This window comes from Cricetulus griseus, assembly GCF_003668045.3.
Source record: "Cricetulus griseus strain 17A/GY chromosome 1 unlocalized genomic scaffold, alternate assembly CriGri-PICRH-1.0 chr1_0, whole genome shotgun sequence".
NCBI classification, from domain to species: domain Eukaryota; kingdom Metazoa; phylum Chordata; class Mammalia; order Rodentia; family Cricetidae; genus Cricetulus; species Cricetulus griseus.
The window spans coordinates 262865998-262893636 of record NW_023276806.1 but is presented as its reverse complement, the minus strand read 5'-3'; the positions used below and the strand labels follow the sequence as shown (position 1 = coordinate 262893636).

The window sequence follows — 27639 nt, the reverse complement described above, 5'->3', positions numbered from 1 at the left end:
CCAGGCTTGCTCAGCAAGTGCCTTTACCAGCTAAGCTAACTTGCTGGTCCTTGTTGAAGACTTTGAACTTAAGGGTCTCAGGCCCATATTCCGATCTCAGATCTGCTACTGACACGCTGAATAAACAGGGCTGAATAACTGCTGCCTTCAGGCCCCCATTTCATGTTTTGTTTGGAACCACAAGTTTTAGTCTCCTTATTCTTGAACATGGGATCTCCATGGATTCTATTTTCAAACACACATTAATGACAGCAGTCACTCTGGCGTGGACAGGGGACATAGATAGCTTGGGCAATGCTAGAGAGGCCCCAAAGCCTCCAGAAGATGGCAGGCCTTGCCCTTGCTGTTAAGGTCTCCATGAGAGCCAGGCCGGGGCCAGCTCATCTCAGGCACCAGTAAACACGCTGCAATCAGTGCTGACTGAGAAGTGCATCCAACACTGAGCTTCAGGAAGCGAGCCTTGCCAGGGTGATCTCATCCACTGGCAGAATGCCCCATCAGCTCACTGGCTCTCAAGCTGTTAGGCTCTGGGCCTAAAGGAATTGCCAGTTTGGTGGAATCCCAGCTGTGATCATTACAAAAACAGAGGGTTGACTTAAGCAAATGGGTATTTACTCCTAATGAGCTAATGCCCCTCGATACTTCAACATGAAGGGACTACAAATCCACCAGCAATGTAGGGAAGATTACAGCAGAAATGGTGTGGGCAAGAAGAGATGACAGAGTGGAGGCTTGTGCTCCACTGAAAAGCAGCACCCAACCGAGAGAACTCTCTTAAGCCTCTTAGAATAACACTGACAGCCAACAGCAGCCCCAGGAGAGGGACCAAGGGGGGACAGGCCCATGAAGCCCTTCCTTCCCCATGCCTCTCACATGTATGAGGACCTCTAAGAGCTGGCAGAGCCCAGGCTGTCACTGGTCCTGAGGATGCTGTGGAGGCTGACAGGGATGAGCACAGTATGAAGCAGGCCCTAAGAAAAGTACAGCTGATGGAGCCAGAATCACCAGTCCTGTGGCAATGCCCTACAGGGCGCAGTGCTAGGCAGAGCCTGGGGGTTAGAGTCTGAACAAAACAGACATGGCAGAACTGGGTAGCTGAGGCGGAAGGGGGAGCAGCTGCCTACTCGTGGGACTCTGGGGGTTTACATGCAGTAGAAATAGAAGACAAGCCGGGCGTTGGTGGCGCACGCCTTTAATCCCAGCACTTGGGAGGCAGAGGCAGGCGGATCTGTGTGAGTTCGAGGCCAGCCTGGTCTTCAGAGCGAGTGCCAGGACAACCTCCAAAGCTACACAGAGAAACCCTGTCTCAAAAAAAAAAAAAAAAAAAAAAAAAAAAAAAAAAGAAAAGAAAAGAAAAGAAATATAAGACAAAAGGGGATTTAGGTTAGTCAGCAGGACCTCTGTCCAGCATGAATAAAGCCCTAGGCTCAATTCCCAGCACCACATAAACCAGATGTGGTGGTGTACACCTGTCATTCCAACACTCACTAGGAGACCCAGTGGAGGCTTAATAAGATCATCCTTGGCTACATATCAAGTTCGAGACAACATAGATCACATGAGACACTTTTAAAAAAAGAAAAAAAAAAAAAACCAGAACAAAGCAAAAGCTTTAAAAAATGAAAGAGGGCAAATATCTTCTCCTGCCTACTTCTTTCAAGACTAAAACATGTTAAGATTTATTTTTGTTATTTTTAATTATGAGTAGGTGTGTGTGTGTGTGTGTGCATGTGGGCACATGAACCTGAGTACAGGTGATCTCAGAGCCAGAGGTGTTTAATCCCTGAAGCTGGGGTTACGGAGGTTGTGAGCCACATGACACAGGTGCTGAGAGCTGAACCGGAAGAGAAACAAGTACTCTTAACGCTGAGCCATCTTCTCTGGCACCAAGATCAAAAATGTTACAGTACATGTCTTTCTTCTTATTGTGTGTATGTGAACATGCATGCATACATGTTCCATGTGTACACGGGGGTCAGAGAGAGTAACGTGTAGATGTGCCTTTTCCTGATGAGCCAGCCGTCCTGCTGCCCTCTACCACTTTCTTTCTCTTCCTTTGAAAAGAATCCTATTATGCAGCCAATGATGCCCTGGCACTTGGGGTCCTCCTACCTCGGGCTCCTAATTTCTGGGATTGCAGGCGGGAGTTATAGCCAGCGGAGGCGAATTTCTTCACATAAGATACTAATGGGATACAAAGCTTGGGGTTCTCCCTGTTCCCGTGGGTCTGGTGAGTATGAAATGGTGAGTGATTTAAAATAACCCTGATTATAAACTCCAAGAAGACACTCAAGGTTCCACATCAAGAACCCAACTGTTCAGAAGGAAGTCAAGTTTCCCTTCTTTTATAGCAACAGGGTAAAGACAAATGAGAAGCTCTTACAGTGTGGCTCCAAGCCTGGTGCGGCGCTGCACACCTTTAACTCCAGTACTCAGCAGGCTGAGGCAGAGTCTCTGACTCAAGGCTAGCCTAAGCTACCTGTCAGGATCCAATCTAAAAATAAACAAACAGGTTGTTTTAGCAGGGCATGTATACAGAGCCTCCCTTCTCCTCTCCTAGGGGGTCACATCTTCTCAGGTTCAGCTGCCTGAGGACCTTGGGGAGGCAAACACTTAGACAAAGAAAACAGACAAGGTTTTCCAAGAGCACTACAGACTATGATAAAAACACCCTCTTCCTGCCACCAGCTGATGAATGCACAGCTCAGGGGCTGAGTGAAATGGGGCAGAGATGACAACAGAGCCTTGCAGCTCTCCCAGAACACAAGGCCAGCCTCAGAGTCTGAAGTTGTCTCAGTTGCTGGAGAGTAACAAGGTGTGAAGCCTGGGACAGCTTCTCCTCCTGAGCAGGAAGCCTTGTCCTTGAGGCTTGCCAGTGGGGCAGAGAGAAAAAGGATGCTACTGACCAGTTTCTTCCTGACTCCCAGAAGGCCCTCTGCAAGGGTGTCTTCTCAGGACACCAGGCATAGAGCCAAGCGAGGGCCAGTGCACTGAAGAAGGCCAGGAGTTGGGGAGACTTCTGGGAGAACAGGGTCACCTTCCTTTTGGGTGGGGTTCCCACTCACCACTTTGTGCCTTTGGGGAGGGACTTACCCTCCCTGGCCAATACAACATCTGTTTCCTGGATAGCTGAATGCAACTTGGTCTCAACATACACAATGCATGACTCGGACACACTGGACAAAGAAACCCAGGAGTGTCCTTCCTCCTCTACACAGCTGCCCCTGGGCTCTGGAGACCTTACCTGAGACCCTGTAGCTGAGGTTCCTAAAGAGGCTGATCCTGAGCACTCAGAGGCCTTGGTGTGGTCTGAGTGGGTGCTTGGCTAATGCTACTAACTAAAGCCAAGACTACTCTCGGGGTGGCTTACAGAGTACCACGTGCGTACCTTGTCTCAGCCACCAGCTCCATCTCTGAGGGGGTCCTGGGATGGAGACTGCAGGGTGGCCTGGACTTGAGACAAAGCAAGAAGCCTACAAAAAGCCCTTTGACTTAGGAATATCAAGATTCAGCCCAAGGACTGGAGAGATGGCTCAGCACTGGCTGCTCTTCTAAAAGATCTAGGTTTGATTCCCACATGGAGGTTCACAACTGTCTCTAACTCTAGTCCTGTGGGATCTAACATTCTTTCTGACCTCCCTGGGCACCAGGCACATGTATGTTACACAGACACAAATTCAGGCAAAATAACCATACACATACAAGTAGCTTTGAAAAATTCAGTCAAAGTTACCACCAGGCTAAGTGACACGAATGGGACCTCTAAGGACCACACATAGCCCAGTTCTGCCTACGTCTCAGAAGCTGGAGTGTATTTTTCTGACGAAACTACTCGGTGGCCAACAGGAAAGATGACTGACACCAGCAAGCTGGCTGCAGGCTGTCCTGAACTTTTTTGAATGCTTTTTTTAAAAATTTTTTTTTATTTTTATAGTAATGAATAGTTGGGGCAAGATTAGAAATATCTGAGTCTCTTACTCATACAAAAGCACAGGAGCCACTCCAGCTGCCAGTCACCTGCCGATGAGGCCCTGGAACCCTCCACCTCCAGAACAGGATACAAAGGAATGAGAGCCCACTGTGAAGAGGAAAAGGGTTGGGCTTGGTGACAGAGAGGCAGCCTGTCCCATCTGCTGTGAAAGGGGGCTCTGTGTTGCGTCTTTCTTTACTCAGGTTTAACTATGCTGAATAGCACAGAATGCCCCAGACAGCCTGAGAGATTTTACTTATGTAAGTTTCCAGAATCTCCTTCAATGTGTTTGTGCCACTTGTTCCAGCTAAGACTTACAACAGTGCCTGCTTACTCCCCCTTAGGCCAGTGAGCATGCGGAAAGACATGTGATCATGCCATCAGACTGCAGTGGTGCTGACCAGTGAACCTAAAGAGATCAGAAGGTCTGCCAGCCACAAAACAAGTTTCCCAAAACCACATGCTCAAGTAGAATCAACATTCTGAGAAATTTTCAACTAGGCAAATCTATTCCAGCTGGTCTTTGCTAACTAGTTACCAGGAAAGGATGGGTCCACCAGGAACAGGGCTGGCCGTGGGAAGCAGAGGAGATGCAAAGGCACCAACAAGAGACATCAGAAACACACGTCCCTGAGGGAAGCAAGCAGCAGTTGGGCAGCAGGACCACACCATGGGGAAGCAGGCTGCACTCCTACCCTTTCAGCACGTTTTCCTGGGTCAATGAAGCAATGCCGGATACTTCAAGCTCCACCTTGCTCAGGCAGTGGTGCTGGAAGTCTGATAGTCACAGGGAGGGAAAAAGTGGCTCTTCTGTTTCTCTCACTCTGTATCTCAGGTCAGAGGAGACACTGGCCAGAAAGAACTCAACAGGCTTTCCATATTCCTAAGGCTAGTAAGCAGTGCACTCTGAATTCAATCGCCAAGAGGACACCAGGACAGCTGGCAGCACACAGCCAGCAAGTGTGTTTCCCAACTGGCACAGTCATATCTGAATGGCAAAAGCCATAAAGCCAGCACAGCTGATTAACAAAAATCCAGCAAACCTGAGCCACAAGTTTGCTTGGGGGGGGGGGGGCTTTTAATATTTGTATAACTTGGGGATATTAGAATCATTTGTGCCTTTTCCCAGGAAGGCTGCTTGTAAACTTCCCCAGGAAAGTCCTGAACACACTACCCATCCCAAGTTTAGGAAGATATCCTCCTTATCTACGTAAAGGTCTTCCTTACACCCTGGAAGTTGTGACGCACATAAAGAAGCCAGAGGTCTCCTTATGGGACTCTGAGACATTCTTGGAACATCTGCTCCATACTTATCAGAGACAAGATAACCAGAACAAAGTACAAGCCTCTTCCCACCACACGCTCAGGTGATTATGTGGCATACACAGCAACACAGACTGGCTGGAGTCGCCTCTGCCCTACACAGGGACTTACACTGATGAGCAAAGAATGGTGTGGAAAGACGGTAATAGAATGAGCTGTCAGGAGGCCCCTTGCTTAGGAAAGCTAACTTGTGCAGAGCCACTGTAATAGCCTATGACCAAGGAATAGAAGAATAGCAGCTTAGACATAAATTCTACAGATATATAAAATGTAACATTGTATTATGCTGGAAATTGAATAATAACTGCAGCAGCTTTGGCCTGGGGACTTTTCTTCAGCGCTCTGACCATTAAGAGTTAATAATACATTGCTCAGGACAAGGCAATCTGCTAGGGCTGACTTGGAGATATTCTTTCTTTCTAACGCTCTTGAAACCGGAAGAGCTGCAATAGTAGTTGGGTTACGGGGTTGATGAGTAAAAACTATTTTAAAAGAAAACTCTAGTTTTGTCACGGTTTATCAATGATGACTAAAAGATATGAAAGAGAAAGTGAAACATGAGTCTGACAGTAAAAAAGATGTGATCTCTGTTTTGGAAAAACACAAATCTATCTCTGCTTACTGAATTCTGTACAAATAAAGAAACACTCAGACTGCTAATCAGTCAGGCTACGAGATTCTTCGATAACCAGTGATCTGACTCAATCCTCCCTTGCTGACTCCTTACCTCCTCTCTGGGACCTGGCCATTGCCCAGGATGGCCCCGGCACGCAGGAAAGCTCTTGCAATACAAGACCAGGAGAATCTGTCTGGAGCCAAGTCCCTGTGGCCCTGTCCCTCTGCTGCCTGCAGAAAAGAGCCCCATGTCTTGGAGCCCAGCTGCTCTTCTAAGTTCTTCCCCCACAACATCCTGTTGTGCGCACCCTTACCACCCAGCAACCAGACACTGCAGGGCTCTCTAAACCACATTGTCTTTGCCCCCCCAAATCTCCTTCAGTGCCCTGTAGACTTTTATAGTCACCCCTATCCACAAACCCCAGAGACCCAACCACTGTCTCAAGGCACCGCCCTGGGGACATGGGAATCCAACCACAGCAGGGCTCAGGGTCTTGACTTCTCCATGGTCCCCTCTTCCATGCCTACTACACAGCAGGAGCTGTTGAACTGCCATTATCAACAACGGCCTGAAAGAAGCTCTCAGAAAGGTTAAGAATAAGACAGGGGAGCAGAAAGGAAGTGACTGGCTCTGTCCCCAACCACATGAGCTCCTCTGGGATTCTCCCATTTTGGTCAGGTCCGTTTACAGGAATATGGAGCTCCCACAAAAGCCGACCTACCCTCTTCCCTAGGAAGGCAGGGTGAAGATCAGACTCAGGACCTGGCCCTTACAAGTCAGGGCCACCTCAGTTTTGGCTACTGTGCACAATCTGCAGTTAGATACTTGTCCTCCTCATAAAGGGAATTTGGTATCTTAAGAGTCTGTTGCCTTTTTGTTGTTGTTTTAAGAAGGAATGAACAAAACAACGGAAATACCGGTGTGAACTACCTGCCAGGCAGGGAGACAGGAGAACTGCGGGAGAGAAGCGGCTACCAGTGCCTCTGTACCAGGCCAGAACGGGGAAAATAGGCAGTTGGCAGAAGCCAAGCACATCAAACACACATTCTCGAAATCACAGGACCGGCAGACATGAAGGTGCTCCTGGTCACAGGGGAAGCAGGGAGCCGGACTGAGGGTGAGCATGCGGTCTGCACTGTTCCCTGAAGCGAGCCGTGACAGGTGCAAGCAGAAAGACAAAGCCTGGAGAACAGAGTGTGGGCAGGGTTAGGGGCAGCACGGGCAATGTTGGTGGAGGCAGTGTGGGGTGAATGTGAGGATGAAAACAGACAGTACACAACAGCCACAGAATGGTGGGTGAGGATGGATGGCTGTAAAGAGGGCGTGGCACCCTACATTCCCTAGGAAGCCCGACCCTCTGCAACCTGGGGCATGGGGCTCCTTGGTGACTCTGTCCTGCATCCCCTGTAACCATACATACCAGCTTCCAAGACTCCTGTTCTTGTCCCCTCTGCTGATACAGACCATAGATGTAGACTAAATTTGGCCTTTTACCCCTAACCAAAGCAGACCTCTGGGGCCTGCAATCTCACCTCTCCAGTGCTGATCTTGGTTTGCCCCAGTCCTGAGCTACGTGCCTGACTGACTTGAGCCTACTTTCTCTAGACTTACAGGGCTGTTGCATGCATCTGACATAGTGCTGCCAGAAGACCTAGATGGATTTGGGCACACACTGGTTAAAGAATCCCAGAGCATCCACAGGGCAAGCCCTCTGACCTCAGGTCCTTCCTGGCTTTGAGATTCTCAAGTGACACAGAGTGTGATATGTTAGGCAACAACAAGGCTCTTCACCCAATAGATATTCGCCACCAACACATCCCCAACATCAACTAAGCCAGATCAAATGAAGGCCAGAGCCATTTAGGAACAGTCTTGTTCCACGCATCTTCACTGAGGCAACTCCAACAACAACAACAACACAGAAATACCATCTGTACAGTCAGCCTCATACCTAGCCTGGCAAGAGACTTTGGCCATACTCTCTTTCAGCTCTGCCCCAACATGCAGGAAAGCCTGCCTGCCCTCAGCTTGATCTTCTTTTAGGAAGACAAGGCCACTGTCAAGCCTGATGGTGGCTGTGAAGATGGAGATATGCTACCATCCTGCAGGCCCCTGCCTGAAGCCTGGTACTGAGAGCATATATATAGTGTTACGTGGAGAAGCCTAATTGCTCACATGTGTACTCATGTGCAAGCAACACCTACACCAACTGGCATGTGAGGCAAAATGAGATCCTACTCAACTATTACCGTCTGCCATTCGACATGCACATACAGCAATCACTTGGAGCCCCCTTAAAGGTTACAACGTACTTCTCATATCACTGTTTCCCTAGACGGGAAGTCTCAGTATAAAGTATATGGGCCAATTCCAGGAGATACACGGGAAGGAGTTAGTTGAGACAGAAAACAGCTGTATCATCTGGACAACTCCATCTCTACCTTTCCCTCTCTGTATCAGTTTGGTCAGTCTAGGGTGCCCTTGTTACCTTGCTAAGAAGAGCTGGATATGATGGCTGGCTACTGTGGCCTCAGGGGTCAATCCCAAAGTTTTCACCAAGTGTGACAGACTACAAGAAGTGTCCACCTCTAGTGCAGGCAATGCAAGGTTGCAAATCAGAACAGTTCAGACAGTGAAGCTGGGTCTTAGGAAGGAGCTACATTCAAATGGCAAGCTACTTACATCTACCTGACGATTCAGTTGGCAGATGCCATACTCCAGCTACAAAGTTGGGGTAGAAACCAAGACTAATGACATACCAGAGGATCTGGGCTTCTCACTGCATGAGGTACTACCCAGTTCATGTACCTACTTCACTGATGACCTGAATGAAGAACTGTGTCTAGCAAGAGGCCAGGCTATGCAAATACTTTTATACCCTTGAGGCGAATCAAAACAGGCCCATGTCTAAGGAAGCTGAGCTTGTAACCAAGGAAGCCAGGTTGGAATTCAGTGGTCTCGACTCTAGGGCCTCTACTACCCTTGCCCATCCATCTGCCCTCTAACAACTCCCTAGTCAAAGTGGCATTGGGCTAGAAGTACCCAGCACCCTAGCTGCACTGGGAGAGTGACTCTGACTAAAGAGGGAAGTGTACCTCTGTCCTCAGTCAGATCATGAAGCAGGAGTAGCAGTGGGTAGTGTAGCTTCAAGCTACCAGTAAATGCCTTGACTTGCAAGCTGCTTGCTGCTGCCTAAGGTCTATACCTTTCCCTAGGATCCAAAGAAACTTGACGAAAAGGTCACTATAACATCTTAAGAGTATAGCTATTTTAGGGCTCTAATTATTTTCCTGTTATAGACATTTCTTTAGGGATGCAGAGGGTGAAGAGGCTGGAGGTTCTGAAGACATGCTTCGCTACACATTGGGGCTGGACAAAGATGGGCTGTGGGAACACAGTGGCTTCAGTTAACAGGAGTAGTTTTGAAACCACCTAAAGTGTATCTGAACTCACTTATTCTGCAAACTTTTAGAACAAATAGTTAGGTTAGCACCATAAACACACCACACCCAGCACCTAGTTCCTGACCTTTGCAGTAGTGCCCTAATGGCATTAAGTTCACACATGTGCCCATATGGCTTAGCAAGGCCATCAATGCCAAGTGATGACATGGGCTCCTCTGAGGCACTCCTGCCTCCCTCCTTCCTGCTCCTCAGAGCATCATCAATCCGGTGGGCTGATAGCCAAGCAATCTGAGCTAGCCAGGGGGCTGCAGAACTGGTACAGCTCCTCCCCAGCCCAGAAGCACATGACAGGGTCCCCTGGCAGAAACCTCTGAAAAAGACAATTCTCTCTCCCAAGGACTTTGGCATGGTATCTGAATCATCACCAGAAATATCTAGCAGAAACTAACAGGGTGTGGGTCTACTTCTACTGTGTTTTCTCAGTACCTTCAAGAGTCACAGATTGCAACATGTGGTTCTCCCGATTAATCTGAGTTAACTAAGAAGGGTAAGAGGCTCTTAGGAAGGGAAATCTGCTAAGCTGGAGACTGGAGGACCTAGGGCTCAGCTCCTCTCATTTCTGCTCTGGAAAGCTGTAAACACAGGGACTTATCAAAGACAACCCAGCAGGAGGTGATGGAGACACAAAGCACACACAAGACCTCAGTCTCTTTTCAACACACATGTCTTAGGCCTAAGTCAAACCTACGAGGGGATACTCAAGGGTGCTATTCTTCCAGGCAATCACCAAAACACCAGTCCCAGAAGAGAGGAACCCTGGCCACTGTGTCATCCTTCCCTGGAGCTTTCCTGAAACTCATTTCAGTGCAGGGAAGCTGGAACAGATGTCCATGTTCTCCAGGAATCTGTATACCAGGCAGGCCTCAGCAGGGTGCTAGAGCCAAGGCAATGTAGTCCTGTCCCCTCAGCTTCCTGCTGGACCTCAAAGTGCGAGCTACCATGGCATCCATCCTTCCTCTAAGAATCACCTGACATGGGAAGAGCCCTGGTGCCAATCTTACCCACCCAGGGGTGTTCCATCACCATCCTGGAAGGCCGAGCAAGGCCTGTTTGCCCACAGCCAGATGAAATGAGTGACATGGGGGTGACGGTGCCTTTCAGCATTATTACCACCTCTCTAACACCCATTTCAGTGACCCTCTAAGTCCATCAATCTGCTGATCCCAAGTACTCTGTCACCAGCTTGTTACTGTACAGGTGAGAAAATGGACAAATTAAGCTATAGGCCAGCATGCAAGCCTCCTAATGTTAGTAAGGAATGTGACTGAATAGTCGCCACCTGCCTCATCCCACATGGAATAGCCTTACAAATGATCTATCTGGATGCCCAGATGCATCCTATCTGGATGCCCAGGAGTGACAGATTTAGAATTAGTTATGGCCCACGTACAACCACAAGGACAGAGGGCCATGACAACATGCTGCAGTCGGATGTAGGCCACATGGAGCTGACAGTGCTAAAAATCATTCCAGGTGGCCTACAGGGTCTTCCAAATGTCATTCAAAGATGTTGGCATCCCTGTTTTGCAGGTAGGACAATGTGAGCTCAAAAGCAAGCTGCCTCAGCCAGACCTGCTCCTCCCCTGCCTCCCAAGTGGGCGAGTAGCAGATGGCGACTCTGAGCATGTCTTGGAAGCACAAGGAGCACCGTGAGTCCATGAGGTAAATGAAAGCCGCAACATTGCCCGTGTCACTCCAGACCCAGCGCCCTCACCAAACCAAGCGACAAGTGAAGTCGCTCGAGCACCCGCCCCACAACTGGCGTGCCACCCTGGGCACAGTAGGGAGAACAGGCACTATACCGTCCGGCGTCGCCTGCTGATGGGGTTTTTTACATTTGACGTAATCGTGGTCAATCGGAGTGGCTGTGTAAGGTGGGGATGTCAGACCTGGCCCAGAGGAGGAGGGGAGGGAGGCTCCGGGGCCCGGCAGTGTCCCAGCTGAAGAGTGGGAGTCCTCATCCACCAGGCAGGCCTTCTCCCTGTGAGACACAGATACAAATCCAAGTCTACATCACCAGGAAATAAATACATGACTATGGTCAGCACTCTTGCGAGGGTCTGCTGCTCCACACACCTTGAGTGATCCCCGTCCCATTGGGCTAGTGCTCCAGGAAGGCCTTCCTCCATACCACCCCCAGAGCTCCCAGCCTCTAACTGGATGCTGCCCAACCTCTCTGGCCAGGCTGGTGGTCTATGTAGGGGAAGTGTCAAGCATGCCTCTGCATACACATCAAATCAAAACTTTCTGCACAGACAAACAAGTACACTCTAGTGTACCAGGGTTGCTGCTACAACATTGCCAAGTGGGGTAAAGCAGAAACAGCCTTCATATTTATGGAAATCATCACACAAAACACAGGACATCCATGCTATTGCAGCAACAGGTACAAGTAGGGGAAGTGCCAAGCAGAGCAGCACAGATGGTGCCCCAAACCCACTGTTGAAGGAAAGAGCAAACCAGAATGACCCTTCAGCTGTTCTTTTCTTTATGGAAGTCTGAGGAGATTTTTACCAGAGTTTGAGAAAGGAAGAAAAATCAGAGTCAGCCTGCAAACCTCTACAACTGCCGGGGTGGGGTGGGGTGGGAGCAGAGAGAAGAGACAGCCCTGCTGTTTGAGTTAGGGTCAGAGAAAGCAGGCAAGTTCACCATAGAGTCTGGCTTTAGTCAGGGTTCTTCAGCGAACAAGGGAGAATCAGGAGACCTCAGTGGGAGAACACTTGCCTAGCCTGCACAAGGCCCTGGGTTCAATTCTTTAATACCACAAAAACAAAATAACCCTGCAGTTGCATATGTGCAAACAACTGTGTACAAAAATACAGAGAACTATTTGAGAAATTAAAAAATGGCCAATTCTGGTGACAAGGCAGGTGTGTCACATTTTAGTCTGTGTATGTATATCTGATTTCCTGTAACTACAATGTATTCACATATTATCTGGATAATTGTTTTTTTTTTCAGGACAGAATAAGAATTTTCAGATCAATAAGAATTAGACTGTATCCTGGAAATCTTTTATAACTAGAAAACAGCAACCTGTAACTTTTGAGCACACTGTAGCAATCTAAGTGACCTACCATGCAGGTGCTCATCTCTCTTCTCCCCCAAGCAGAGGAAACATTGCTTGAGCAGGGTTGAGCCCTGTTTGCTGGAGGCACAGATCATATGACTGCCTATAGCCATGAACAGATAGTTCTTAGGGTCAGGCCTGGGAGCAGGTTTCTCAGCTGGGTCCTGCATAACCCTCTGCCAGGTGAGGGCCTCAGAGACAGGATGAGTTGAATGGAGCATCTGGGTAAAACACCACAGTAAAAAGGGTCTGGCCCCAAGACAACTTGTGTCAGGGGAAGAGTGATCAGTCCCCAAGCAACTGAGACGGTGCCAGTGCCCTGCTTCTGGACTCTCTCGGTTCTCATAGGAACTCCAGAGAACAGGCCATCCACTGGGCCTCAGAGGTCACCCAGCTGGAGTACCCACCAGTCTTGGGTAAGAGGAAAAAGCAAAACATAATAATTTACTATGTTCTGCACAAAACAAAGCTTTGTTCCACTGGAGTAGGAGGGAGGGTCTGGCTTCTCCCCAGGACTCAGCCTTGAAGGTAGGGCAGCACCAGCCAATACCACAGAGTAAAGAGAACAGGGACAGAAGATTTAACAGAAATGGCTTGGCCCAGCGACCAGACTCTGAGGTCCAGTTTATCCAGCAGCCTTCCTCTAAATACTGCCCCCTACAGAAGATGAGCCACCCAGGTGGCTGCAAACCAGTACTCACTTTTCGGACGCTTTGGGTGTATTCTTCTCCTCGCCCCTGGCAAAAGGTCCTTCTGCTGCCTCCTTCATAAAGCTGACCAGGACCTCTGCAGCAACCCCAGAATCAGGTTTGCCCAGGAGCTTCAGGATGGAAGCATGGAGCCGGAAGTACACCTAGAACAATACCTTGGGCATAATAAGCAGCCTTCTCCAATCTAAGGCCTGTTCCATAGGTGAAGCAGCCATACTGTAAACAGGCTGCTGCACCGAGAGACAAGCCACCACACATGGACTGTCTTTTTTAGCTTTTAACGCCCCCCCCCCAACCCCAGCACAAATAAGGAAATTAAATGAAAATTAAAATGGATACTGTCAACATTCTAACTTACACATGTACCCAGTAATCCAAGCACACGGTGGTAGGATGATGATAGTAGCAGCCAGTGGGCACTGCCTCAAGATCTGATGCAGCCCAGAGTGGCCTAAACCCTGCTGTGTAACTGAGGGTGGTCTGGAACTCTTGGATCCCTGCTCTCAACTTGCCAAGTGCAGTATTTTGTTGTTTGATCACAAAATTGGCAGGTATTAGAAGGAGGTTCTTAGCATGACTAGAGAACCAACATGCTCGCCAGTGTCATTCCCCAGAGTAACCGGATGCCGTGGTCAGAACTGTGAGTAGTCTAAAACTCTACTTCTAACCCTCGGCCCCTGGAAACACTCCTAAGAGCTCTCTGACATAAGGCTAGGGGAACGTACTTCCTCACACTAACTATCCCTGCAAAGTCCATGGAGAGGCTACTGCCGTAAGCAAATGCTCAGCAAATGGAAGGTACGGGGTAGGCAGGAGAGCTTTCTATGCCTCCGAGCACATCTTGTCCAATGAAAATGGGGCTGCAAAAGCCTAGGACAGTGCAGTATTCCTACCCGACAGTAACAGGAAAAAACACCTAGACCTTCAAAAACATAGTTAGACCATTAGTACAGATTATGGGGTGGGAACACCAGGGTCATTGTGGACTTTCATGTTTTATATTCTTGAGAATTTAATGACTCTTTAAAAAAAAATAAATGAATGCATATAAAATTTATAATCGGGGATGGGATGGGGAAGGAAACAACAACAAGAAAAACCTGCGCTCACAGAAGCAGGAAAACAAGAAATAGAGTCTGCCCAAACTCTAGGACGCGCACTAGCCATGTGGGACTGGCTAAGAGCCAGTGCTCGCAGCCTCCGAAAGGGTAAAGCTACGATGGTCAGGCCCTTGGGAAGCTTTGAGTCCTAGGCTGAAAAAAGCAGCACTAGATTTCCACTCGTGCCCTTAGTTTCCTCACCCCTAAGAGTGCTCGCTGGTCAGGACTGCTATCAACAATAGTGTGATCCTCATCAAAAGGATTCAAGAAATCCTAAAAGCAAATCCCGGCAATAAAGCACTGCTCTGCTTTTAAGCAGCAGTGGGGAAACAAAAAACAACACAACACTGTGTGACCAAGGGCAGCCGGCTTTTATCCTGGCCTAACCCTCTAAGCTGGTTAGCCCGAGCCCAGGTAGATGCCTCGGTTAGCCTTACGTGCCTCTGCATCTCAGGGACAAGAGTGACCACCCTCCCTCCTCCTGCCATGCAACAGGTCTGAATGCCCATGCCGCTATGGATACAGCACTGTACCTTCAGTGAGAACACATACGCTGCAGAGGAAGGCTGTTTCCTCAGAACTGGAAACAAAACACTCATTCTCTCTGAAAGGATGGCAAGCACTCTTAGGGCAAGAGAGAACAGGTTGCTTGAACAGTGGAGTTGCCAGGGAGTCACTGGGACTGTGAGCTCCATCCCCAGGGAGACAGAGCGAGCAGACCCTCCTGCCCTGCCTTCCTACCCTGGACCTGCAGTGTTACCTCCAGGGCTTCCATGGCCAGCTCAGGTGGGTTGTGGTAGTGGATCTTCTTAGGATAACGGGCAGCCTCCTCATGCAAGTAGTGGCCAGCCTGCCGGTAGTGCAGCAGGTACACAGTTGGTGGTTGCTGCTGCTTCTCAGCCACCTTGCCCAGCATGTAGTGAATGAGCCATTCCTCCTCATCACCATCGCCCTCACAGTGGGCTGCAGATGTGAAACAGTGTCTGGCTGTCTCCAGCATGCTGTCGCGCCGATCCTCCATCTATAACAAGACCACAAGCCTGCAGACTGGCCTTAGGTGCAATACCTGCACCTGCCCAGGGATCATGGTTTTCTTGGATGAAGCCAGCTGATTTGTTCAAAGACTTAAGTTCCTCTCAGTGAACCTGAGACCCAGAACTGTTGCCACCATTTCACAGCTGTAGACAATGAGATGTGGAGCTTGGGAGTTCCTTAAAAGCATGCAAGGTCCAGAGCTGGACTTAAATTCAGGTCATTTCTCATCAACTCAGAGGTCCTTTCTTTTAGATTCTTCCCATAGCATCTAACAGTAAAGTTTATGAAGTTCCTATTGATCTCACTCTAGGTTCCCAACTATAGCTTGTGTGGCTATGGTAAAGACTGGTGACCATCATCCATCAACATGAGGAAGAAGGCTGATGCAACTATGCCTTACAGGACTAAAAAAAAAAAAAAAAAAAAAAAAGCTGGCATCCTTTACAGTATGGACCTCCAACTGCAGGGAGTGAGCACCTTGCTCCCACCCTCTCAGTGGGGCAGGCAAACAGAGCTAAAGAGGACACTCATGAAGCACTTGCTCCATAGCACTGGAGAGAACCACACCTAGTACCCAATCCCCAACTCACAGCATTGGAAAGCTTCCTGCCTCTCCTTACCCTTTCAAAGAGACACCCTGCATTTGTACAGGCAAATTCCCTAGTTCCATACAAGACCCACTGACTTGAGAGTCTGTATTTAGCCAGATCCTCTAGACACCCTTTTATAAAGGCCAGCAACAGCCATGGTGGAAGGTCAATTTGCAAGAAGCCTCACAACTTAGTTGCTTTTTTCCACTTCTTGGCAGCTGCCAAACACACACATTCCTTTATTCCAGAACTCCCAGGCTGGGGACAGAATGGAGAGCGCTGTACTTTGGGCACCCCAGGTCTCTGACCCCTCTTCACTGTGCCCTGGCTTAGCCTCTCCCCAGCTCACCTCAGGGACCAGAGTGCAAGTGTGCACATGCATAGAGGTGAGCTCCCGGTCTCAGCACGTGCTCTGTCCTGCATGGCACACCTGCCCTACTTATGTTTGCTTGGCAGAGGCTTACTTTTGTGAACATCCCACAGCAGTAGCTGACTTTAGGAGCCGTGTGCTACCCAGATGCTCTGTCAGTCATTTTCTAAAAAGAAACTGGCCACCTGGGAACTACAAACTCATCTCTGAATGAAATATAACAAAAAGAATCACAGTACAGGGCCAGCCACGGCACAGGGATTCTATCACATTGTCTGCCCTGCAGCAAATCTGTCTAAGGTAAGAAGACAGGTGCTTATATGTAGTTCTGTTTGAATTGCTTAACAGCTGTGTGGCACTGCCAATGTCCCTGTTTTTGCCAAGTTCAACAGGTACAATACCCGACTCAGGAGGAAAGGGGACAGTCAGCAAGAGTGTGTGCCTAGAAGATCTGCTACATAGCTCCATTCTGGTTTGTCATCCTCAGAACAGAATAGATACCCTTATTCATGGAACTTCAGTCTCCCCGTGTATTGGGTCCCTGTGCTGGAGCTCATGAAATGGGTGAGGTAGGCATCATGACTGACCTCGTCCAATGCTGTCACCCTCCCCCGAAAGTTACTTGGTTAAGAAATTCTGGTCCCCAATTCTTTCTCCGTGCCTTAGAACTGACATCGTGGGGAATGTTTCCACTTCATCACATCACCTCTGGCAAGTCTGCAGGCAAAAACTAAACAACACAACAAACATGTTCAACAGCCCACTCCTCAGACATGTTAAGTCCAGACAACAGCTCAAACAACCAGGGACTGCATCCAAAGAAGCTGCCTCCCCACCCAGAGGTGGAAAGAGTCTAGGGAACACAGGGCAGTCCTACAGGGCAGCATGTGCCCCAGACAAGGAGGCCAAACCTCTCCCTTCCTCCAGGACTCCTACATCCCTGGGCTTCCATCTCCTCTAGCTGTCCTGATAGCCCAAAAGCAGTCTCAGGACGTGAGCTGCTTGGGCTAACTCAGGCATACACCAAGATCATCTCAAAGCTGTGAACCTAAGTAGAAGAGAAGCAGGCCGGGGAAACAGTGGGGGAATGTCAAGTCTACCCCCTACTTGGAGGGGCAGGGGCTGTACAAAAGGTTCAGGTTCAGACACGGTCCCTCCTGACTCTCAGGATGTGTATTTCCTGGAAAGTAAAGCGTGAAATCTCACCAGGATCAGTACAAGGAGATTAGGGGAGGGATCCTAAGATCCAGGCCACCTTACCTCACTGTGTGAACCCAGAGGATAATTGTGTTCCTAATGCCACAAGGCCACCCAAGGAGTCAAGTTCTATAGTGGCAGTGGGTGGCGAGGGATCTGAGGCTATTGAAACACAAACAGAATGCAGTAAGAAGGTTCTGTATGGTCAGCTACAACAAAGTCAACTTACAAGGTTAAAAGGACTCTACTAGACCACAGAAAGTGACTTGAGGAGAGCTCAACAGTGTAAGCTGAGGAGAAAGGGAAGCCACACACTGCATTTAGTATAGCAGTATCTAGGCTGAAAGGAAAACTCTAATAGGCAAATCCTCCTTGATTCTTTATATATATATTCTCGTGTGTAAAAAGGTTTGGTTTCCCTTTGAAGTTTAGAAAGACACAAATTGAACAATAGCTTCTTAAAGAAGCTGGTGTTTAGTTGAGAGCCTTGCAGGTACTTCTCTACCCTGTTCTTGTCAGGGATCAGCCCTGCAGAGCACTGGGTATTTGCCTTCTATTAGCAGTGCACTGGAACCTCCAAGGCCACTTCTCTCACATATATCCTCTGCCCCTGGCGTCGAGCCTAACCCTACGATGTTACATTTAAACCATTGGGGGGAAAAATTAAGAAAATAATAAAGGAAAACATAACCACTCAGGAGCTTGCAAAGGTACAGCTTCTGTCTGAGGGTCCCTGGAATTCCTTTTAACAAGCTCCATACCATGATCCAGCCAAGTATGGGTGTCGCTATTCCTGCTCTTTGGTAGAGTTCATACACTCTGGATATTGAAGGAAGGAAACTTTGGGACCAAACTGCTGAGAGTCTAGAACCTAGAGGCCAACTCCTGAACTGAGGGACTGTAGCGCCCTGAGCACAGAGGGAGAAGGTGAAATTACTAGGTGAGACCTCAAACAACAGCCAGCAGTATTGTGCGCCCAGCCTGCTACACTCCCAGGTAAGTGTGACAGTTCTAAGCCTTTATGCATGAGGACTGAGAACTAACACAGCTGGCCACTGCCTGGAAAGACAATATTCTGAAAGGCACAGTAATGCAAACTCTGGGGAAAGGGAGGCAGCTCCCAAAGAGGTTTATAATAGCAGCTTTCTCAATTTATGCTGCAAAGGTGAAAGGTGTGTGCCACATGATCATCCAACTGACAGAAAGCTGAGTCCCCATGAGTCAACTTAATCTTTGTTCACTGAAGAAGAGCACATTCTTGGCATTGTCAGAGTTCTGGTTACATAAGATTCAGGAGACATTTCACTATTAATTTTTCCATAAAGCCCAATGACATCTTTTATTCACTAGTTGTTACAATAACTCAGTTCTCATTAAGTAGATTCACTTCATGACTTTGCAAGGGCTGAGGTCCTCAAACAGTAGCCTTCCTTGTATTCATTGTAGATTGTTAGGGATGCGACTCAGATTATAAAACTGGCAATCTCTAGTGGTGAAATTTACTGTTGTATTCTTCATCATGCTTTCCAATATCATCTGTAGAGTTCAAAGGCTCTGGGAGCCTGTGTGTTTCTCTGTAGGGTCCTGGAGGCAGTAGGGACCTTGGCAGCATTTCAGTTCACCCTCAAGGAGACAGCGCTTTCAGAGGACTGCAGTGGTGTAACTGCCAAGGGTCTCGTTTGGCCCTCCAGCAGTGTCACAACAGTGTTAGCAGTGCCATCATCTTGCCTGGGTTTTAATCACAGATGATCAGTGCAAAACCTGAAACCAAGCACTGTCTACCTGACTGGTCAGCTCCTTCAACACTCTGCTCTCCTCTGAGACCTTTCTGAGCTGCGACATCTTGTTGCCCTGATGGCCTACCCTTGTGGGCATGAGGGTAGCTCTGTGACAGTATGTGCTCACCAGGCACAGGACCTGAGTCTGATCCCCAACACCCTTCAGCCATCCCTAAACAAACCCCAAACATGTCAGCATGGTTCCTTCGTTGCCATCATTGCTGAGCAGTGACTGCAGGTCAATCCTGTGTCTGACACTAGAGGAATCCTGCACATCAAGAAGCTGAAACCCTAATGCCAGGTCAAGGATTTTACCATGGCCCCAAAGGGAAGAAGAGGAGCCCATAAGTACAGATGGTCAACATCTTCTCTACCACTTAAACTACACTCAAACTGATGACAGGCAGCCAGGCCATGATAGTCTACCTCTGAAATGCCTGCCAATGTACTAGGTGCCCCAAGACCAAGGAGTAGCTACTACTGACCAGAACACGTGTGTGCGGGTAAGAACAAGGAGTAAAAGGGACCCTAGGGCAGTCTAGCTAGACAGAGGATGCCGGACCCTTCTGCAGCACCCCTCCTCACCTGCTGTATAAGCTCAGGAGGCAGCTCAGCTCTCCACTGCTTCAGTTGGCGGGAAGCAAACGAGTGTAAGGCATAGGACATGGTGCCATATTCAATCCACAAGGACAAATTAGAGCTGTCAATCTCAAGAGCCCTCCGGAAGCAGTTCAGAACAGGTGTGGCATGTTTCCAGATGGGTCCATCGCTCTTCAGCTCATTTGAGTTCAGCTTGTCCTGAATTCGACTGGCCCGGGCCAGAGCCATGCCTGCCCAGGAATCAAACCTAGGGTGGTGACAAAAGTACCAGCTAAAAACACTACTGTCCCAAGGGGGTGGCAGACACTAAAACCCGGCAGTCAGGCAGGCAATGTGGAAGGAAGTTCTGCTCCCACACAATGGTTCCAAGCCCGGCTTGGCTATTCCACAGTCAGGATCATGACCTTGCTTTATCATAGCCTTGATTCCTACATCATTACAAATATTTAAGAAGGCCTACCTCACAAGGATGAGGTATGGTGTGCTAAGAGACAAAATGTTTCTTCTATGTCCCTTAGCACTTTGCAAGCACTCAATGACAACTCTACTAGATGGGCCTTTGGGCTCTACTCCCAGCAGTAAAGGGTTGCCCACAGTACTGCTCCAGTGGAAAGGTACAGGACATTCCAAAAGGCCTCACAAGAGAGGTCCAGCTGAGGCAACAAAGAGACGTCAGTGTCCTTTCTGTCTGAGGCTCATATTCTCACCAAGCAAGAGCTCAGGGAACAGAAAACTGTGGGGCCCCTGCCACTCAATTTATTCCTATTGTCTCTGGGACCCTATTTATTCTCTCAGTTCAGATCCCAGCAGTAAAATGAACAAGATAACAAGTGATGGCTGGGACCTGATGGTTCTGAGATCACCTGAAAGAAGCTGAGGCAGGAACACACAAGATTCTGGGAGAAGATGAGTAGCCATGGAAACACCACACCAGGACCAGGGTGATTTCTGAGCTCCTGGAGAGCTGTTTTCTGAGTACTAGTCCAGAAAACAGAAAATGCAAACATATCAACCAAAAGGGCTAATGCTGCCCTCCCATATTCTATGAGTTCAGCCCACCACACCTTTAAATACCTGGTGTGGGTTTATACTGGCTAATTGCTGTCCAGAACTTTCTGATAATCCCAAGAGATGGTAAAGGAAAGGGAACCCTGCGAGGCCCAAGAGCACTTTCACTGCACTCCAACCAAAGATGACGCCGTGTCAACAAAGGAGCAGGAAGACACCAAAGACTCAATGGTGACAGAAGGACAGCAAGGATGAAGGCTTCACCCCCATGTGAGAGGCTTCTGAAGGTAGCCTCCTTTCTTCCTCAGGGGGCTGGAGCCCAAAGGCACCATTTCCTCCCTGGGAGTGCAGGCCTGCAGAGATACCTGGGGCTCGGTGACAATGGGACTTCTGGAAGAAGTATCCAAAGTCCACATTCTGGGCTCTCATTTATGCAGAACAGGCTGAGTCCTGGTGCTGGGATCAGCGCAGTTTCCTGCTCAGCTGAACTAGGTCTTAGTCCCCACTCCATCCCAAAATGCCTGTCTAATTTGGGACCTCTTCCAGCTCAGAAAAAAAGCAGGAAAGCTCAATGAAAGGGAAGGAAAACTGCCAGTTGATCCTCACAGGAACCTCTAACAGGGCAATCAGGATCCTACTGTCCGCCCAGACATCTACCATGAGCTTCACCCAGCTCAAAGGCTTCAAGGAAGATTACAAGTACCCAGACTTCAGCTAGTACCAAGGACCAGACAGAAGCTCAGTCTCTACTGGCATCTGCCTGTGGAGTTCACAATACAGGTAGCTCTAGGCTGAGACCTAGCACCAAGCTGACAAAACCCTTTCTTGTTTGTTTTTCAAGGCAGGGATTCTCTGTGTAGCAGTCCTGGCTGTACTGGAACTCACTTTGTAGAGCAGGCTGGCCTCAAACTCACTGAGATCCACCTGCCTCTGCCTCCCAAGTGCTGGGATTAAAGGCATGTGCCACTGCCATCCGGCAACAAAACCCTTTCCACAATGGGGCCAGTCCTCAATGGAGACATCTCAGCACATAGTAGGCTGGATCTAATGGGCTGGTAGCCTCTAAACAGATGGCGTATAGACTAGTGCAGTGGTTCTCAACCTGTGGGTTGTGAACCCTTTGGGAGTCACATATGAAATCTCCTACATCTCAGATATTTACATTACGATTCATAATCGTAGCAAAATTACAGTTATGAAGTAATAACAAAATAATTTTATGGTTGGGGATCACCACAACAAGAGGAACTGTATTGAAGGGTCAAAATGTTACAGAGGTCTAGTGGAGCCTTTAGGACCCTCACTCCATTGCCTGTGGACCTGCAAGGGAGCCATGCCAAGAGGAGTCACTTTTTAGATGGGGAAGCAGATGGTCCACAATGGCATCCACAGCACAATCTCAGCCAGTGTAAGCACAGGTCTGTGCTGTCACAACTGAAGTAGTGACCCCAAAGACAGCCAGGTCTTGGAGCACTTGGCTCCCTGCCAGGAGGAAGCCTCAGGATGAGCAAAAAGGGGCCTTCTGAGGGCCTTTCATACAGGTGATGTCTCACAAAACTACTTCTCTATTCAGAGGCCCTTCTTCGCTTGCCCAGGTAGGCTTGTGGGAAGGTGAATTCTGTGGTTTCCTAGGGCAGGGCAGTCCTGTGCTCACCCATGTCCAAGGGCAGCCACCATGGTAGCCCTAAGTACTTCTGGAGAGTTCGCCTGCAGGGCTTTACCTCATTTGACCATGCCCAAAGCCTACCTTTCCAGAGAGACCCTTTAATCAAGTGTACTGAGCTTAATGAGTACAGCAGAGCCCTTCAGAATGCCTAGTTCAGAAAGTTCATTACATTTTAGGAGGAAGCCCAACAGGGCTCTACGGAAGAAGCACAAGCCTTGTGCACAGGGGCTCCTACACACACCATCAGTCAAACCTCACTGTCAGTGATGGAACATCACAGCAAGACAAAAACAAACAAACCACCACCGGCAAACCCTTGGGCTCTAGCTTTTCTAGTACTTCTCTTTACTTATATAGTTCATTTTACGCCTGTGTTTTGCAGGTATGTATATACTTGTACCATGGGTGTGCCTGGGACCCACAGAGGCCAGAAGAAGGTGTTAGATCCTGCAACTGGAATTACGGTGGCCATGTAGGTGTTCTTAACCACCAAACCATTTCTCATCTCTGGTACTTCCTCTTAACTCCCCCAAAGTAACCCTAATTGAAGAGCCCATTGACCCCAAACAACATACAGTTGCCTTGGTTCCTGCTCCCAGGGAAGGAAGCAGCACAACGCAGTTCCTTGCCCTGAACACCAGGACCCAAAAGGTCACCTTGTACCAACACACCTCCCAGAGGACTCTGGGAGAGAAGCCTTCTTTGCTGCAGACAAGGAAACTCTAAACTGGCTCACTGGAGAACTGGCTGAGTCAGCAGCAGGCTTCCTGGCAGCAGCCTGGCTCCATACATCACGCACCTGTTGGGGCAGATGCAAATGTCGTGCATGTAGAACTTGATGGCTTTGGACTGCTCCTTGTTTTTGAAATGATAGTCAGCCAGGAGGTAGTAGAGCTCACTCACCACAGGAGGGGTGGGGTCTGCCCCATCTGGAAGGCAGGGTACCTGGTGGAGAGAGGGCAAGATTAGGAGAAGAAAGAGGTGGGGTCAAGTATGCAGGAGTAAACCATCAGCCTGTCTACCTCTGATCCCTAGCAGGTGGTGCTGAGCAGACAAGAAACAGAGCCTGAGGGGAAGTGCCAGTACCCCAGTATCCATGCTCCCTGAGGCCTACCTCAGCTGAGGTTCCCTCAATGTAGGCAGAGACTTTGTCCATGCTCAGGGCTGGCTTCTCTGTGCGGGGCACGATGGTAGCAATTCTTTTCAGCAGATTGGCCAAGTCAGCAGAAACAGTGCTGGTCTTGTAGCTATCAAATTCAGGTAGGGTCTTGGGCTTAAAATACTCAAACATAAATAGGGCATCCTCCCATATAAGATCCACCTGAAAAAAAGACAGACGCAGACAAAAGGCTGAGAAATAAGGAAAAGTCCCTCTACAGGAGCACACTGTGCTCAACACAATGAGGTCACAGCATGCTGGTGAACACAAAGCATGCACCCTACTCTACTTCTTTATCTGCAAGGGCCAGGTAAGCGTCCATTCCAACTGCCTAAAAAGCCTGTCTTTTGTTTTGAGGGTGGTGTAAGTCTCAAACTTCCTGAGGATAGCACTGCACAGAATTATGTTATAATGTTAAGTTACAACTCTCAAAGAGAAATATTTAACTTTCTTAATGACTGAAAGTAAATGATAAAGACAATTACATGTTAAATACTAAGTTTTTAGTACTACTAGTCAAGAATTTTTTTTAATCTTATTATATTTTATGTGTATATGTATATGCCACATATATGCAGATGTCCACGTAGGACAGAAGAGGGATCCCTGGAGAAGGAGTTAAAGGTGACAGTCACCTGTTATGAATGATGGAAAACAAATTCAGGTCCTCTGCAAGAACAGCAAGTGTCCTTAACTGTTGAAACCATCTCTCCACTCACCTCAATACCTGGATCTCATGTAGTTCAGGTTGACCATGAACTCACTATTAGCTTGTAATGATTCTGCATCCACCTCCCTAGAGATAAAATCCAGGGCTTCATCTATGCTACACAAGCACTCTACCAACCGACAACATCTCCTGCCTAAGAAATGGCTTTTAGGACTCATGCTTGATTAGGTCTAGTCTCTAAAAAAGCTAATGTTGGAAATTGAAGGTTATGATTGACGTTATGATTTGCAGATGAATGTGTGTGTGTGGGGGGGCATCAGCATAACTGGGAAGCTTAGGCTCTACACCTCTGGGTCAGAGTAGACGTATTATCCTAAGGAGCCTATACTTTAGGGTACAGAATATCTAAGACTGGAGAATGGATGATGATATTAGCCATGACATAATGTACCCAATAGTGCTCTGGAAAAAAACAAATCAAACAAAAATATATATGGAATTATGTGTGTAAACCAAACCGAAAATAAACATAGGAACAGCAAAATGCCAGTGTTGCATTATGAATCAATTAGGAGTTACGTCTTATAAGACAAGCGCTTTCCTTTGGTCAACTATCAGACCATCTTAATAGGACTGTGTGTAACAAATCTGGTGTCCTCTAAGGAGCTCTCCTCTTCCTGAGAACCCCACCCCCCACCCCCTGCACTGCCCAAGGGCCTGGTGCAGCAGGCTCACCTGCTGAGCCGAGTGTTCCTCCAGGTATCTGGCCTTGCTCTTCTTGCTGGGAAAGCTGTACAGGCAATAGAAGCACTGCTCCAAGGCAGTCTCCAGCTCCTCCTTGTAGGGGTGAGTGTCCTCAGAGGCAGATGCAGCAAGCTCCTTTTGAAGGACTTGCACCTGTGGCAGGTGGGAAGAGAGGCCTCAGGAAATGGGTCTACAGGCTTAGCTTTCCAGTCAGATCAAGACTCCAGGGAGACCACCACTATATGGACTCCTTTAACCTGAGGAGGTAATGTCCAGGGTCCCTGTGTAGCTAAATTCCAAAGACTCGCTCTAGGTGGATCTGGCAGTAGCCTCCATCACGGCGTGTGATTGCCTAACTTCAGCACACCTAGCCAGCGTCTGCCACCGCCAGAAGACATTCTATGCCCAGGCAACATCTTCACCCATTTGCTAAGTGTGTGTTTATTGAGCAGCTTCTTTTATGGGGCACAGTCTGACATAAACCCTACTTTTCAAAAGTTCAGATTCCAAGGGAGGAAATGGTACTGAATACTTACAAACAACCAACTATAAGTCCCACTAGGGAAGAGGGAATACGGACAGTATAACAAACCAGCTGTATCTCTGAATGTGAAATGCTGCGACTGTATTTATACCCAACTATTGATACATACACATTCCTTTCAAGCATTCATAAATTTTTGCCAAAACTAGATAAAATGTAAATTTATCTATCTATTTGTTTGTTTGTGCAGCAAGCATTTTACCCACTGAGCCACTCCTAAGCTCTGAGAGTTCTCGCCCTCCTCCCTGGTCTCTTTCTCTGTGTAGTCCTGTAACTCACTCTGGAGATCAAGCTGGCCTCTAAGTAACATAGATCCGATTGCCTCTGCCTCCCAAGGGCTAGGATTAAAGGTGTGCACTCTTTTTATTTAAAGGGAGGGGAAAAGCAAAAACTATCTTAGCAAATAAAAAAAGGGAAAATTACTAGAAGTGCTTAAAGATGTTTTAAATGATAAATTTAACACCAGCACCTCTTTTAGTTTTTTTGTTTGTTTATTTGTTGTTTTGGTTTTTTGAGACAGGGTTTATCTGTGTAGCCCTGGCTGTCCTGGAAGGCACACTGTAGACCAGGCTGGACTCAAACTCAGATCTTCCTGCCTCTGCCTCCCAAGCATTAGGATTAAGGCAGGCACACCACCCCCAGGCTGCTTTACACTAGTGGGACACTATTCCAAAACATACTGCTTAAGAAAAAATGTCTAATCAACAGGCAATTAGAATTAGCAGTAGCTGAAATTTACACACACAAAGACCAGATTGGGGGGGCAGGGGAGAGAGAAGGACAAACTACTGACCACGTGCCAAATCTAGAGACTGTCAGGCTTTTGATTTTTTTTTTTCTTTTCTTTTTATGAGTTTAAGAATAGAGTACTCAGGGGCTGGAGAGATGGCTCAGAGGTTAAGAGCACGGACTGCTCTTCCAGAGGTCCTGAGTTCAATTCCCAGCACCCACATGGTGGCTCACAACCATCTGTTATGAGATCTGGTGCCCTCTTCTGGTGTGCAGATATACATGGAAGCAGAATGTTGTATACATAATAAATAAATAAAATCTTTTTTTAAAAAATAGTGTACTTAAAGTTAGGGGTGAAGGCAAGAGTGGGGTGGAGGACTGGGGTAGGAGGTGAATACGATCAAACTACACTGAATGAAATCTTCAAAGAAGTAATAAAAATGATGTTACAAAAAGAATAGTATTTACATTTTAAATGGCTGAAATAAATCAGAAGGAAACAATTTTGTAGTCAGGCATAAACCTGAAATCCCAGCTACTCAAAGGCTGAGATGGAGAAGTCAAAAGTTCAAGGCTTGCCTCAGTTAAGTTCAAGTTGCCAGTTTGGGCAACTCAGGGAAATCCTGTCTTAAATAAAAATAAAACAAGGCTAGGTATACCTCGGTGGCGCAGTACTTGCCTAATATGCACAAGGCCCCATTTACATCTCTAGTACCATTACAAAAAAAGAAAAACTACTTTATAATACAAAAGAGGAAAGTAATCAACTTTCTTCTGCAAGTGCTGTTGCCTTTGCACTACAGCGGGAGTCTGGGGAGTTGCAACAGAGACCATCTTGTTCACAAAACCCAGAGGTTTTATGCTCCCTCTTTAGTGCAAAAGTGTGCCATCCTGTGCCCAGGTGCTAAGACAAGAGAAGGAAAGAGGAAGCCACACAGATTGAAAAGAAGGGGAAAAATAAGGTATCCATAGACTATAATCATTTATACAAGAAAGTCACCAAGTCTACAATTAACCATAACAATAAACTAAGGAGCTAGGTGTAAAAGAAATTTCTTTTTAAAATGTTCCTGTATTTCTACAAAACAAAATGGAAAAAGTTAATTTACGTATCTACTTGTAACAGGAGTTTTTTTAAAAAGATACATAGGGCTCGAAATACAGGACATCAGCAGATCACATGCCTAACATGCACAAGACCTTGGGTCTCCGGAACCACACACAAAAATCTAGGATTCAAGCAAAATGCACATGTAAGACTGAAATCAATGGGGAGATATACTATGTTGATGA

General features: G+C 47.8%; 1 protein-coding gene across 5 annotated transcripts in view; it reads right to left on the bottom strand.

Annotated features, from left to right (window-relative positions):
- The window catches only part of Cabin1 (calcineurin binding protein 1), a 112064-nt gene that overhangs the window by 53122 nt on the left and 31303 nt on the right, over nucleotides 1-27639 (bottom strand). For 4 of the 5 annotated variants that reach the window (XM_027394218.2, XM_027394216.2, XM_027394217.2 and 1 more), the window contains 7 exons: nucleotides 25062-25223; nucleotides 23612-23818; nucleotides 23297-23442; nucleotides 19809-20070; nucleotides 15014-15274; nucleotides 13145-13296; nucleotides 11176-11354 (listed from right to left, as the gene is read on the bottom strand). In XM_027394218.2, the coding sequence (XP_027250019.1) occupies nucleotides 11176-11354; nucleotides 13145-13296; nucleotides 15014-15274; nucleotides 19809-20070; nucleotides 23297-23442; nucleotides 23612-23818; nucleotides 25062-25223 (1369 nt within the window). The remainder of the gene's footprint in view (nucleotides 1-11175; nucleotides 11355-13144; nucleotides 13297-15013; nucleotides 15275-19808; nucleotides 20071-23296; nucleotides 23443-23611; nucleotides 23819-25061; nucleotides 25224-27639) is intronic. The other variant, XM_027394219.2, reaches the window with a different exon arrangement.